Source organism: Corapipo altera, unplaced genomic scaffold (genome assembly GCF_003945725.1).
Source record: "Corapipo altera isolate COAL_440 unplaced genomic scaffold, ASM394572v1 0, whole genome shotgun sequence".
Lineage (NCBI taxonomy): Eukaryota > Metazoa > Chordata > Aves > Passeriformes > Pipridae > Corapipo > Corapipo altera.
Window position 1 is genome coordinate 29704623 of NW_020884872.1, and position 15974 is coordinate 29720596.

General features: G+C 42.4%; 1 protein-coding gene across 12 annotated transcripts in view; it reads right to left on the minus strand.

Moving 5' to 3' along the window:
- Positions 1 to 15974, minus strand: part of MAP4K4 (mitogen-activated protein kinase kinase kinase kinase 4) — a 171325-nt gene that overhangs the window by 61164 nt on the left and 94187 nt on the right. For 11 of the 12 annotated variants that reach the window (XM_027641438.1, XM_027641466.1, XM_027641447.1 and 8 more), the window contains exons 4-5: positions 3145 to 3270; positions 2241 to 2351 (exon numbers count right to left, since the gene is read on the minus strand). In XM_027641438.1, coding sequence (XP_027497239.1) covers positions 2241 to 2351; positions 3145 to 3270 — 237 coding nt within the window. Of the gene's footprint in view, positions 1 to 2240; positions 2352 to 3144; positions 3273 to 10244; positions 10465 to 15974 lie in introns of those variants that run through there. The other variant, XM_027641488.1, reaches the window with a different exon arrangement.

The window sequence follows — 15974 nt, forward strand, 5'->3', positions numbered from 1 at the left end:
GAAAAAAAATGCAAAAGAAAAGAAGAGGAAAAAAAATTTTAAAAAGCATAAGCGTTATACTTTCCAAAGGAAACAAAACCTCCTGGCATACGGTGTTTTTTGTTGAGACAGCACCTGGATGCATGCCCCAAAGCGTTAGCCATGTGGAGGGAGGGCTGAGAAAGACATATGTTGCATTTTACTCTCTAATGTAATTGGGAGAACACGCAACCCTCTTAGCAACTGCCTGTATTTTGGTTTCTCCTCAGTTTTCTGCTTGGAAAATTGTAGTCTCCAGTGGGATCGTCTTGCCTATTCTTGTTGCTCTCACAGGCTTTTAATTTTTTATGAAAAATAAAGAAATAGAATCTTTACAGCTGCAAGAGGTTAAGAGAGTAGTGGTTGCTGTAGAGAAGTATTTCCTAACACATGTTCTTCATTAAATGATCATTTACCAGTTTGCCTACATAACCACTGGGCTATTTTCTTTTTTTAAAACAATTAATGAGTGTGACAAAAAACCCACCATCCACAACTTCTCTCCACACATCATAAGCAAATCCAGGGGGCTGATGTCCCCAAAACCCTTCACTGACTGCTAATGCTAAGTGTGGTCTTATTTTTCACAGGAATGAAGGCTTTTCCACAGCTTCACATAGGATACTTTTTAAAGCCTTCTGCTACTCTGACCCAGCCAAAGAGATAATCGTCTGTTCTCTCCAGAGTACCATCTAACCTTCCTGAAAAAACACATTTGGGTTTGCAAAGGGCTGGGAGGAGACAGAGAGGCACATCATTTTCCTGCAGTCCTCAGACTCCTCCAACCACACGAGGATCCACTGGGTTGATCTTCACACCTGTGTCTCCACCTAAACCGATCTTTGGCCCTTTAGCTCATTTTAACTTTGTGTTACACAACCTCCTCCATCTCTGACAAACTCTTGTGTCAAATCAGGTTTTGCAATGTCTCATAGCAATGTGAGTTTAGCATTCCTTTTTTTCCAGATATTCCAGTTCCTGCTGGCCAGTAATTAAGGCTCCTTCTGCACATCTTTCCCTGGAATGAGAAAATAGCTTTCCCTAACTCTTTTCTGAGGTAAATAAATTTTTTTCCTCTTCTCAGCAAGCGTTTGACTGCTTTACCTAAGGAGAACCTAGAATGAATCCAATATAGCATGGAATACCTCCAAGGCCACACAACTCTCAAATCAAGCATACGATCAGTCCTGCAGAAGTTAGCTTTCCTCATATTAAAGCGTGCTATCCATTTGATTTGAAATACAACTTCTCCCTTGTAGACAACTTAAAATGTGCCAGCCTAAATGCCAGCAGCTGGACTCTCCTCTAGCGTTTGGAATTAAGAGCAAGAGACCAGAATCATATGTTTCCCTTCATCCTCATCTTAAAAATTGCCGAGGCAGAGCAAACATATAACACAGACAATAGCAGCATTGATTTATGCAAGAGCCAGTGTTGGTTTGTTTCCTTTAACATAAAGCCCTTCAGAACTTCATTTACGATTAGGCAATTGAACGTACTGTGTAGTGGTATGGGTAGGAGGCAATTTGTTTTACAAAGTAGCACGAGAAAACCATATCAGATTCACTTAGTGCAGCAAACAAATGGCAATTCAAAAAGCACTTAAACTGTACCAACTGAAAATTAAACATTAAGAGTAACTAGTTAAAGTTTCAATTTTTGAAAAAAATGGTAAGTTGCAGCTCTATTCCTGAAAAACTTTCGCAGCGCCATCTGCTAGCACCGCACAGCCACACATGATATAGCTGCTTGCTCTAGACAGACTGCAGGAATATACAATATGAGAGCACATCACAGCACAGAAGTCCTGACTGCTGGTCTGAGCCAAGAACTCCCTTCCTCCATAGGTTTGATTAGGAGCAGAGAAAGACAGCCACAAGCACATTTGGAAAAGTCCATTTCATACCCTACTGTGTTACAACACCGTTTCAGCCTCAGGTCTTGTGGACACTGTTTCACAGCTTCTACAATGGGTAAGGTCACTGGCTCTTCTGCTGGCTTCTCATGACTAAAAATTGCTATTTTCTGCAAGGTTGCTGTTACAATATACAATACAACTCCCACCCAGTTAAATGATGTGGAGCAGACATCTATCTGCTTCTATACGCTCTTCAAGTGATGACATGGCTAATGGGATTGATCAGAAACAGCTTCTTGCAGAACCTCAAGCTAGGCTATGTCTTTTAAGACTGTTTCTGTGTGGAACAGACTATTTTCCTTACCCGGAGAATCTCTCTGGAGATATATGCTATCCAGTCTTCTTTCAGAGTATTCCCTTTCGTGTTCTTCACAAGGTCTGTGATAGAGCCTGCTCCACAAAACTCCATAACAAGCTGAAAAACAAATATCAGTGTACAACCAACATTAAACACAGTTCTCAGCTGTTTAGCAAAGCCAAATAATCAGGTTGCAGCATTGATTTGGGAAACCCTTGTGAAGGAGAGAATAGAATTTATTTTACATATCTGCCTGGAAAATGGATTCAAGCAAATGTCTTCAATGTGTGTCAGACATATATGGAATATGTCTCATATCAGTTACCGCATTTTCAAGGACTGATTTAATCACTGTAACTTAATGCTGGGAATCTGGATTTGCTCAGCTACGCAAAATGCATTAGCAGTAAGAGCACATCCAATACCGAAGGAATCAAACTGATCACACCATTGCAACACATCTTATCCTTTAACTCCCATTTATTTATGGAAGAACATGCACTGATGACTATATCCTGCCATTTCAAACCCAAACTTCAGTCCTCTGGAGGGTGTAGATGAGGTGGGATGGGAAATGTAATTGGTACAATTCTCAAGTGGAGCTTTCTTTTTACAGTCACATACTCTTACTGCTCAGCTCAGCTGTCTTGTTCCCAAGAAACATGCTACTATCTATCGGGGAAGTGGGGAAAAAAAGTTACTTTAAGAACAAATCCACTGCTTATAGCAAGCTTTGGTTCAGCCATCCTCTTAAGAATGTGTGATTAGTCTATGCGATTCACTTATCTATCTGTTCAGGCAAGCACCAAATTCTATTAGTTTGTCTTTCCATAACATGGTATTCCTGTCATCCTCAAACTACACCCAATAGGGAAAGACTTATGAACATGTTTGAAAAATATCTGCTTACCCACAGTTGGTCATCATGTCCTGGAGGACTTTTCTTAATGAAAGCACCATAATAAGTTGCAATATTTCTATGATGAGAATATTTCTTTAGCATATTAATCTCCAGTTTGATTTCTTCTTCTTCATCCTTTGGGAAAAAAATAAAACAAACCCCCATATGTTTAATATACCACATGTATTATTTATTTATCCTTCACTTTCACACAAGTAGGTTTTTTTAAGTTCAATTTTTACCAGCATCATGCTCAGGAAACCCATCCTAAAACTGTTTATTGAGATGGTCTAAAATAGGTCTTTACTTTCCCATGTTTTCAGCAGTGCAAAAAAGCAAACGAAGGATGCACTGGACTTGACCCAATGATGGAGTAAGACATAATCTGTTCCAAAAACCCTGTGCTTGTAACACCATAAGCAAATACACAGCTAGAAAGCTTTTATTGTATGTAACCTGGAGAACTAGAAACCTGGAAAAATCTGTGGATTTATGACAGAGGAGTGTTATTTACATCTTCCTCATTTTTTCTCCTTTAATTTTGAAAATTGCAACCAGTTCTATTTAAATGTCAGACAGCAGCTCCACGTAGCCAGCTGCCGAAGCAGGTTCCCATTTCAGTGCCAGCACGGGACTGGCACAGGAAAGCAGAGGTGGAGATCAGGAATTCCCCTCACTGCAAGGACAAAGCATTGGCCTCGTGCACAAGTTTCCTCCTCCTCCATCTGTCTCTGTGGAGGAAGAGCAAGTGCATCAGAAAGAACAGGCCAGGAGCCCGGGTAGTAAACAGGATGCTGGGACACAAAGGCAGAGGAAGGATTTCCCACAGCTCCCCCTGCTTCAGCCAGATGCCAAAAAGAGAGCAGCTCAGGTGAAGGGACGTCACCCCTTTAAAGAGATAGAACAGGTAACACTATGAAACTCCTCCTTAAAAACACCCACAATTTGTTTCTGAAGTGACAGTAGGACATGTTGCATGGAAGGATCCACATGCTTTGAGGTGGTGTCTGAGCCGGCAGCCAGGAGATACAGAAGAAGGAGCAGACACCATCCCATCACCACCTCTCCCTTCCCATACCAAAGACAGTAGGAGTCTTCTTCAAGCACCTATCGAGGCAACAAATGAAAAGGCAGATGGATACCCCTTTAGGCACAATCTTTATTTGCTCCACAATTTTCTATCCTTAGATACTCAGGCAGAAGATGTCTACCCTAAATTAATTCCAGAAAGAACCCAAAACTTCTGTTCCCTAGGGCTGCTGGCTGATGGAAATGGTAGCACATATTTTGATTATCCTGTGATGCCAAAGCTGATTGCATGATAAAATTTTAAGCCTTAAACTTCCTTGCAATTTGTACCATGCTAGCAATCAAATATCCTATTCATGACATATACAAATGTTAATACTAACTACATGTTAACTGTTTATACACACTGGTACACGCAGCTTGAGTAAAAGAAGCTACTCTATGCTACAAAGCAAGCAATTATTTCAAATATTCTGATAGTAGGATGCAACACTTAGTCGTAAACTATTATGACAGAATTCCCAAAATGCACCAGGGATAAACTATTCTTATATCTTCTCATAATGCATCTTTGAAGTAAAATACTGTGTATTTCTGGAACACTGAACAAAATAGTAAAAGAATCTTGTAAATCAAAGTTCCCAGTGAACAGCAGCCCTGGGAGAAAGCGTTGTCAGAACAGTTTTCTGAGCCAAAAGCTAACTTGGTGCTTCTTAGCTGCTTCTGTTGTCCTTGCTGTTGCATAATTTTTTATTTATTTAGACCATATACAAAAAGAAAAAAAAGAGAAGAAGAATACATGCTTATTATACTAGGAACTACTATGCTGAACCTCTGAATTGTGTATTTAGGGAAAAAACTGTGATAGCTCTGTTAAACTTAACGGTTTAGGACTTAATTGCTGATAGGTTAATATGTATAATTGGATTAATCTGCTATTTTGAATGGACTTTTTAGATAAAAATTATTTCCTACCCTCAGCACATGAACACAATAGCTTTTACAATACAACGGGTAGGATGTTCTAAAGGTTGTCCATGTTTATCTGTTGTAACAGCAGCCAAAATGATAATACTTAGGATCTATTTCTGAAAAGTAAAATAATCAAAATCCCACCAAAAAACCCAACAAACCAACCAACCAACCAAAAAACCCCACCAAAACCACTGAGGAACAAACAACAAAAAAGGTACACACAGACCCAGCAGACTGCAGGCAGTTACTGCTCTTTCAGCTTTTCACTGAGGCTGTGTCACAGCACCTGCTCAATGGCCTCCAGCAACCCCAAGCATCAACCTTAACTAAGGCTAATAATGGTCCTACACTTCTATTTCAGCCACCTTGGAGCACTTGTCCACAACACAAATAGCATCTCACCTACAGATCAATCCAGTCCAAAATCTAGTCTACAAAAATACATGGATTTGGTAATTCTTGCCAGACTCTGGAGGACTCCACTTAGCGTGGATCGATAACTCCCTGGCAATGAGTCCTGAAGACTTTGTGGCGACAGGAACTATCATGAGGATTAATCAGCACAGAGAAGGCTGCAGCATAACTGCAGTACAGCAACTGGTGGAATATTTTAAAAAATACCCGAATTTTTTTTTAAAAAAAGGTTGGTCAGTCCAAAGGTGTTCTGTTCCAGATTCAGGAGCATTTTTTTTTTCCAGGGTGCAGCTCATTTCATTCCCATGTGGACATCTGAAAGAGGCCAAACAATGTGCGCCCTACTGGTGTTTACTTCTTTCCCTGATAACTACAGAAGGAGGGTGAGGTCATTAGCAAAGATGCAGACACCACTCTCGCACATGTCTTGCACCAGGGTGACATGAATCCCACCCAAAAATCTCACTGGATAAGACCATTTGCACACAGGTCTCCCCATGGACACACATGCCTCAAGGAGGGTATGCTGCAGCCTGCAGAAGGGATCCTCCTGCACAGAGCGAGGTGTTTTGGCAGCCATCCTGGGATCTGGACATGTGAGCCAGCCTCAGAAAGTGAAAGTCCCTCACCTCCTCCCGACAACACATGCACTGCACCACTAACAGTCCCTTCATTTACAGAGGCACTGGTATCACAAAAGGAGAAAATTAAAATTGGTTGAGGCAAGAGACTGTCATTCTCACGAAGTAATACAAAAGTACATCCTTTTTTCTTGGAGAAGAGAGGCAGCTGGTGAGTCCTTCCTAGTGATTTTATGCAGCTGGCATTAATTACCACTTTAAGCCATTATCTGTGGATACAAACTCCCATTGAAACCTTCTTTGTCTCCCCTGTGATTGGGCTGGTGTGTTTTATACTTCTACATTTGCTGGCTGTTTGTGACAGCACGTCTGACTACCAGTAATTTTTGCAGTAAGCTATACTTTCACAAGACTCACGTGGTTGGATCAAGCTTCGAGCAGCTTTCCTCTCCCTTTCCATGTGTTTCCCTTCAGAGAATAAATGGACATGTCAGCATTCCTAGGGATTTCTAACTGCAACGCTCTTTGATCAAAATAATTTTGCCTGTAAGATTAAAACCCACATACGATGCCGGCACAGAAATCCACCTATGTGCACTAAGATATTTCTGATCATTTGAACCAGCACAGTAAAAATAAAATCAGTCATGTTACCTCTCAGCATGCCACCCAGCAGCACCCGATCAGCTTGCTTACAGCTGTAGCACAAAATCTCAACACCACTTATCCTTCCATTCATCATTGCACGCTAAATATCAGTACAGGTTTTTCTGCATGCAGATGGCAAATCAATGAATTCTTATTTTCATTACATCAACATTTACAAAATTGTGATGATTTAAGTAGCTAATGTTTTAAGTATCTGACCATGGTTGCCATGGAAGTAACTCCCAGTCAAATAAAAGCTACTAGAATAGATCCATATATGGAAGATTAACCTGGACAGCTCATTATTCCATTTCATCATGTTTTCAAAAGGTAACACCCCACCCTTCACATCATTATTGGAAGAAAATTCTGCTTATTTACACAAATTTTTAGAAGACGAGGAACGCAGAAACACTTTGCTGGACATTTGCTACACTTCGCTGCGTAGGGATGGAAGAGAATTAAGCTCTAGAAGTATCAGAAGCAGGAAGGACATAACCAAAGGAAAAGAAAAATCACGTTGTGTCTGTCGTGTTTCTATATACTTCTCTAAACATCATTTGCCTAGATGCCTCAGGAGACTAAGCACAACAGTTCTGACATGTTCCAGCATTAAAACTGCTATGAGACCCCTACGAGAATCTGTCTCTGAGAAATACACTTCAGGAAGGAAGGGAGAAATACAAACTCTATAGCACCATGAAATTATTTCAGGAGCTGAATTTTAAAATTAAAAAAAATACAAGTCACCTAAACATAGAGAGAAGACGTCCTAGGGCATGTAAGTGGTGACTTTCCATTCAAACTCCTCCAGGTGGAAGAGCTGTCTGACCACTGCTCTTTGCCAGTTGTTGATTCTACCCTCTTAAGGGATTGGCACTGCTCAAGGAAAAGAAACTCAGGACAATTTCAGAAGATTTTATTTACCCTAGTAATATGATGAGGATAAATGCAAATGAGAAAACACAGTCCAGCAAGGATAAAGCAAGACAATGTTCTGTGATAAAGGCAAGAGCAAGTATACCTACCCCGCCAGATGATTTATATGCTGCTCTAAATCAGTATGAAGTGGAATACAAATTGGTCCCTTCAGTAACTTTGCTTTTTGATTTAAGAAATGAGACAGTGACAAATCTCAGCTCTCCCCGCACAAATGGCACCCAGTCATTTTACGGCACAACCAAGGTTTTTAAGAATGAATATCACGACCAAACAGTGGAAAGCCAAACACACTAGCAAAGGTGTTTTCATTTGCTTTCCCAATGCTCTTCACAAAGCTTTGCCTGCCTACACCCAGGAAGCTGCCCTCCCTGGAAAATGGCAGCTGCCAATGCTCTGCCTGGAGTTTCAGAGTAAGCTGAGCTGTGGAGGATCATGAGCTCCAGTGGTAACTTGTGGAATTTGGGAATCTTTAGATCACAGGAGAGTTGGGATCTGTGTAGAGCGGCAGGCAGCAGCCTCAGCCCAAACAACCCAGCCCAGGGCTGGGAGGGAAAAGGGACTAATCCACAGACCCCCAGAGTGGTGGAGAGGAGACCAGTTTGCCTTCAGAGGCACCAAAATGACGACGATTTGCCCTTTCTTTCACTATGTGCCTCTGACACAAAAGTTAAAGAAAAACAGGAGAAACTCACAAGAAACCCAGTTTATTTTCTTTTCAGCTTCTTCTCACTTTTCATTTCTGCCCTCTACCCATATTAAAAAAAAAAAAAAAAAAAAAAAAAAACAAAAAACTCCTAAAAGACACCAAAAACCACAAAGAAAAGTCTTCCTCAATAAATCACAACTAACTTTTGCAAACCACCTTTCTCCTTGAGTGTCACAGCCCCCCTACTCCTCGCACATCAGACCTGGCCGGCATCCATTCAGAGCACAATCTGTCCAGGACAGGGAAAGTCTGAATAGTGCCTAGCACAGTAAGTGACCTTTTCTGCTGCTGGAATCCATAATATATACAGTTGTTAACAAAGTTCTCACACACAAGGGAGATATTTTGGCAAGGAAAGTTTGGCCAATATTGCACATAGCATGGTACTTGAACTGAGAGCTGTGGTGCTGCCTCCACACAAGGAAGGAGATTGTAATTTTGGGAGGAACCAAACCACAAGAGCAATGATACTTCAAGTGCCGGGTAAGTCCCTGCCAGTGACTGCCAAGGTAGGAAGTTTGTATAAAGCAGAGAAGCTTGCAGTGTGGAGAGTGCAATGTGGAAAAACGTGATCCTCTCCAACATCACAATGGAGTGTTGGAATTGGGAATATGACATAAAATAATTTTTAAGAGGAAAATCAAACACAGTTTTCTTGGGAGGGAAAGTCTAAAGAAAAGACTTTAATCGAGAGCTGCAGTAAACACTTATCAAGTCTGTATACAGTTCCTCCTAAATCTTAACATACAAGAGTGTCCAACTTTCTTATTACATCCCATTTCTTGAGAGTCTTTTACAAGACTTTGAGCATTGTCACCCTCAAGCTAAAGACCTCATGCAAGTTTATTTCCCTTCTGTCTCTCTCTCTGTTACCTTCTCGCTCCCAGCACTCCCTGTGCCTGTTTGACTTCATATGCAAGGTCTCTTTTTCACAGACCCCTTACCCACAGACTCTCCCCACCTTGGCATCAGCACATTAATTTCTCTGCACTGTCCTTCAAGTCCTTCCCTAAGGACTTTTTCAAAGGCCTTCAGACTGTTCACTCTTAAGAAAAGGCATCTATCATGCCACACACTCAGTGACACAAAAGGAAACTAGACACCCAGCAAGCAGTGGCACAGCTGGTGAGCATCGCCCCACCCCCCCACATGCTATTGAGGGTGCCTCTCAGACTTTGCCCCTTGTTCACAAATGTAGCCCAAGCAGAGCAAGCCCTTCAAGGGTTTTACCATTTACGAGCTTTCTGGAAACCCATCCTGTCACTGTGAGCTGCCCACCAGCCTCCGAGCTGCTGACGCTGCCAGCACAGAGCCATGCTGCCAGAAACAGCAAACCGGTAACACTGCTCAGGCAGAGTAATTGCAGAAGACGGCTGTGAAGCTTTTTCAAGGGTCAAAAAAACCTTAGTTTCGTGAAGACTGGCTGCCAGAACAGTGCTGTCCTTATGACCACGTTCGGTTACCTTCAGTGGCAACATTTCATCAAGCAGGTGAGGAACACACTTCCAAACACACACAAAACAGAAGCTGCTTTGTCTCCCCTTGGCACAACGCCCTCTCTACTGCATGCTAAAGGCACCATTTGAAACAAGGGAGAAAATGAGCCAAGTTGCTCACAGAAGTGCCATCGCTGAGGCTGCAGCCATAAAGCGACAGTTAAATTAACTGGACAAAGGCATGAGGGAGGGCAAGCTCTTCAGCAGGGTCCCAGCACTGCCTGAAGGAGCCTGTGTAGCAGCATTGTGCAGGCATGGGAGATGGAATCACGTGCAGGCAGGAAGGAGCCAAAAAGCACGTGAAAACAATACTTGTCTATTGTCTCCCTGCAAACCACCTCCTCTGCCAGTCACTCCGACAACAATATTTTCTTTCTTGCCTGATGTGCCTCCAGTGCTTTTGCTGATCACTCAGTGAGCTGCTCTGAAGGCAAAGAAACCGCACCACTGCTGACCTCCCTCGGTAAAACCCTAGGATGCCACAGGCTTTTTCCAAAGACAACCAGGAGAGAAACTTCCTAGGGGCAAATCCCTTCAACCATTTCCAACACTAGTCCCTCAATCCTAGATATGATTACTTAAAAGAGTTTCCTGCTCAGATTGCATGTTTGTCCCAGTTACAATTCAACTGTCCATCCTCATCAAGCCTAAATTACTTACAGGTTATGCAACAAGCTAGCCTTATACTGACATCTTCGGAGCTCTCATAAAAAAGGGAATGTTTAGTACTCTACTTTCATCACTATTATTCACACTAAAAATGCCTGTTGCTATACAATTCTACATCCAGTCTCAGATTTCTTGTAATCAGAACAAGCTCTTGCTAGCAGATATGAAAAGTAAGCTTGTGTGTGAAGGAAAAAAATTATAGCAATCTCCTTTACGCAAAGTTCCAGACAATATGAGGAGATGTAGATGCTGGAGAGAAAATAGACTAATGTACAATGCCAAAAAGTTGAACAGCTTTTCTGCTTTCAATCTCAGTGTGCATTTGATGCAAAGGAAAGCAGCATCTTTGGGGGTGACAGAGACAAGGGAGGCATTTGCCCACTGCCTCGTCCCTGCTCTCCCCTGGGCAATACGAAGCTGCATTGCTCCCACCTGGAAGGCAGATCTCCTTCCCAAAGGGGATCAACACATGGGTTCCTCCCTTCGTGTGCAGTCCAGACAGTGCTGGGTCACAGTTTGGACCTGGGAGGTGGAAAAGGCTCCCAAGTCCTGCAGGCTTCATGCAGCTGGAGAGATTCAACAAGAAACTGAAGTTCTGGTTTGAGACAAAGCTTTAAACTCAGAGGAGGGGAGAAGGCAAACATCTGAGAGAGAAAAAAGGTTGAAATGACAGAAAGCAGATTTCCTATGCACCAGAGATTTCCTATGCACTGGTGTGTGAGGAGTAGGGGGGTTGTGACGCTCAGGCAGAAATGTAAGCTGAGAAGGTAAAATACCTTAAAAATAGTAGTTCTAACATAACGCTAATGTCCTTCTACTACATACATCATGAAAACCCACAATTACATGAACACACTAATTCCCTCACAGGACAGATTCATTCAGTATACAGCCCCACACCCACAATGACCAACAAGTCCTGTAGACGAAAAGAGAAGAGAAATTTATTTACAACACCTCTTTTGTTTTATACATGGAATGAAACCCAAATGCTAAAAGACATAAAATATCCCAACAGTTTGGGACAACAAACATGAAAGCTATCACAATGCACACCCGAACAAGTGAGAGGAAGGAAAAGTAATCCCACTTTGGCTTTCCTTGAGGCTGTTTCACACAGGATCCTTTATCAAAAAGAGATGGGTCTGGAGAACCAACTTATAAGAGAAACTCAGCAACTCCATCACATGCCACCATTTCTTTGCCTAACAGTGATGAAGGGCTTGGCACAGCTCAGTACCTTACATTATATAGGACAAAAGCAAATAGACAGATTTGCAAAGCAGAGGGGGCAGCCTGGCAACGGTATTCCAAAATCAATCATACATTAAAAAATAAAATTTTTTAAAAAACCCCAACCAACTAAACAAACAAAACAAAAAAACCACCCAAACCAAAACTGGGGAGCACAAACAAGCACCACCACAACTGCCAGCAGCGAGTAGCTGGCAGCCTCAAAGCAGGTACCTCACACTTCCAGGAGACACAGTCCCACCAGTGATTTTTACCTCTCTATAGGATGAATACCACCTCAGGTGGACAGACCTGTCCCCTCACAGGTACCTTTCCCCCCATGCTAAATTGTAGATGCCCAGGTCACCTACATTCTAGCCTTCAGCACAATCCCTGTGTGCCTAAAATTTAACAGAATGAATCCAGGCTTTGGTTACTAGCAGCATCAACAGTTAAAGCCAGCAAACATTTGCTGAAAGACTACAAATTTATTATGGACTTTGGCTTCTGAACCCAAATCAACTGGTACGTGCAAGAGGAACTTTGTAGCATATTGCTAATCCCTCAGCTGTCCACATTCCCTAAGTCCTTTAGGCTTTAATTAAGGAAACTCTCCCTATTAAAATGTTGCAAGTGTTGTAATTTTTCCTTCCAAATATTTAAAACTCCATCTGCAACACTAACAAAGCCCTGTATTTTGTCAGAAAATGAGTACTAAGAAAAGCCTTGAAAACAAAATCACATCATTTTCTCTGCAACCCCACAATCCACTTCTATAAAGTGGCATACTTCACTTAGCCCACTACTACGAAGAAATAGATTTAATGCTTCTTTTCTAAAGTAGTCTATGTCTCTCTGAGGTACAACTGCCAGATGAAACAACATCAAACAGACAGCCATCACATACACAAACATCGAAGGTAATACACTGGCTTAAGAAGCAATATGCACGCTTAATGCCCGTTTTTAGTGCGGCCGGTAACCTACGCTCTGTTTTACACCCACAAAAGGAAAACTCGAAATTGTGGGCTATGCTACAGCTTCCAAAAAACTTCTTGTAAGCAAGGACTTGTGTGAGATCATGATCTGACTTATTCAACACAAGGTTTCTTTTGTGAAGCAGCCAAAATATGTAAATTACGCAGGAATAAAAGGAATCGTCCGATCTGTACATGTGTCTTACCAACATGATTGAATGACACAGTGTGAGTGCACAAGTCCTTACAAGTTTTGATTTCAGTTAATCTTTGCCTAAAGGTTGAACACTTCAGCACCTCTGGTCGAATATTAGTCATTGCTCAGCCTCTGTCAGTAATCTGCAGCTTTCTCCCCTGCCTTATGCAGAGAAAGTACTGCAAATGCAAAAAGCCAGGTGCAAACAGGGAGGACCCAGAAGGTTAAAACGCCCGTTCCTCTCACCTGATGAGGGACAGAAAGGATCACAAAGAAAGCTGTGACACCAGCCCACTATCCTGTGTTTGAGAAACAGGGTGAATAAATACTGTCTGTGCAGACTGTGGGTGGATGGGATGAGGAAAAGGGAGGAGAATGGACCAAGCCCTACAGGCTTGTCAAATTCCATTTTCAATTTTAAAAATACCCCAGAAAATACCTTTGGTTTCTTTCACCAATACTGCAAGCAAAGACTGCCTTAAAAGCCAGCAGGAGGGCAAAGGCTTGCTCTTCCTCCCTTTGCCACCATCTCCCCCTTCTCTTCCTTCTTTCTCTGATTTGGTGAGAATTGCTCCTCAAAGCAGTGACAGAGCAGAGAATTAACATCAGGTCAGTATATGTGACACCATCAGTCCTGCATACAACTACTGAAACACCCTATCCAAGTCCTCAAATCACCTGTTACTTCTTGGGGAGGAATTCACTCCTTCTCCAAAGTATAAACTCAGGCCCATGACTGATGCCACACAAAACCCAGGGTTTCTTTTCCTCCCTGCTCTTCTGCAGCATTTCCAAAACCTAAAACCTAACAGCAGCTTTGGGGGTGAAAAGGCAACACCAAGCTCAGCTACTCTATGGAAATAAAAAATAAATAAATAGAAATATATACTCTAAGAGGAGTTTTTCTGGAGCAAAGACCTCTCCAACTTGCTTGTTCACAAACAGATGAGATCCATGCTTACAAACCCTAAGGGTTTCCAAAGCAAGAAGGAATACAGATATTATATTTTACCTCTAAAATACACTCATGCACAGAAATACAGCTCTCTTTAAAAAGAGAAATCCACTACAGAATGATTTACAACTGACAGACATGATGATGATGTCTGTAATTATCAGGTCCCACCATTCAAATTACAATTTACCAGCAGACACACAAGCTACTTGATTCACAGTTAACATTTTCTTCAGCACACACCAGGTCCTTTCTGAAACAACAGGGGAGACAGACAGCCTCTATCAGTTACAGAAAAATGCGGCTACTGACAGAGGATGTCTGAGAGGGGCAAATTTCCCTTCGTGTTTCTGCCAAACCTTCACGGAGGGCACATGTGACAAACAGGGCTGTGACTAAAAGGGTTTTCCTTTGTGTTCAGACAGGAACAGCTGTTAGACAGGTACAAAGGTATAGCCACGTCTGGGCACACGTGATAAGCGAGTTCTTTATAAAATCAGTTGCTGACGTTTTGATTTTCTTTGGTAGATTAACGCTGACTTATGCACAGCATTTAAAATCGCCCTGCACTGCCAAAGCTCTATAAAGGCTGCGCACTTTAGCGTACAAGTTAAGTGCATTTGGCATTATGCCACAATGTACAAAATCATTTTCATGCAGCTGCCAGCAGAAGGGAGCTATATTCTTGGACCAGATGTTTTTTTTGTCGGTGCTGCCAAGCACGCCTGGAACCTCACAGCTGAGCAGTGCTGCAGGAGTGAATTAACAATGAACAGAGCCACAAGATGCTCATGTCCATCTACTACATGGGGTGTCACGGTCTCCTCTCTACCTTCCCTCCTGCTCTCTGAGCAAGAAGGCTGTAGATAGCCGGCTAATTATTTACCTGTCTGGAAAGAAAAGCCCTTCTGCCTCCTTCAGGATAAATAAAAATCAACAAATACTTCCAAATAATATTACACCCCAGCTGCATTTCCCCTTAGCTGGGCAGGTGACAAAGAGACCATGATTAACAGCCAAGAAAATAGGACCAGAGAAAATATAAAATGGTCCTAATACTACATTAAACTTTTGGTTTTGCTGCTGGGCTGTGAACAGGCAACCATTTATTAAAAGGTATTTCACTTCAAAAATCAGAGCTGCTATGGTATCTCACTCTCCAGTCTAAAAACAAACAGCTCAGATTCCAGCACAAGTCTCTCACTCTTGAGCTGAAACCGTAAGAGCACTGGCAGGAGTTTTGGGACAGAAGACCACTTCCTAACCCCAACACCAGCTCCCAGTGAGGTTCAGCTGCTCTTTGCCTTCCTGCACCCATGCTGCAAAACAAGGCCTCCTGCCAGACTTACCTGCCAGCCTTGCCTTGTCTGTCACAACTGCACAAAACCAGCAGAGGGGACCTGTGGGGCTGCAGGGGCTGAAATACTAAACTGTCAGATAGCTGCTTAAAACCGCAGATGAGTACTCAGAGCAGGCAGAAAGCAGTCCAAACAGGAACAAGGGAGTCAGGCACCAACACCTGGGTGCTGATAAGAAGAAAATGAGCTTTACTCAGTCCAAAACTCTCCTGTGACAGGGCCTATATCAACCACAAACTCAAGAGGCCAGGTCACTTCACCCAGAAAGAAAGAGCCCTGCACCAGTCAGGGAAGAAGTAGAAGTACATCCTCCACCTCCTGCAGCCCACCCCGAGGTAGAGATAGGGGGAAACACCTCTCCTTCAGGCTTGTGGCTAGGGACTCGCTTCTTTGTTTATTCCACTCTCTGGGCACCATACAGGTTCAAAGAGAAAGGTGACAAAAAGGGGGGTGTGGGTGTGAGCCTGCTGGGAGCTGCTCTGGGGGCTCTTTTCTCAGGCAGGCAGTTCAGACAGGCATAGTTCACTCCTGCAGCACAAGTCCCTGCTAAAAAGTGAAACTCAGCAACTTGCCTGTAAAATAAAAGCAGGCGTAACATGTTTTACTGAAACCCTCCAATACATAATATAATCTGATCTCCCTCAGAAAAAGTATTGATTC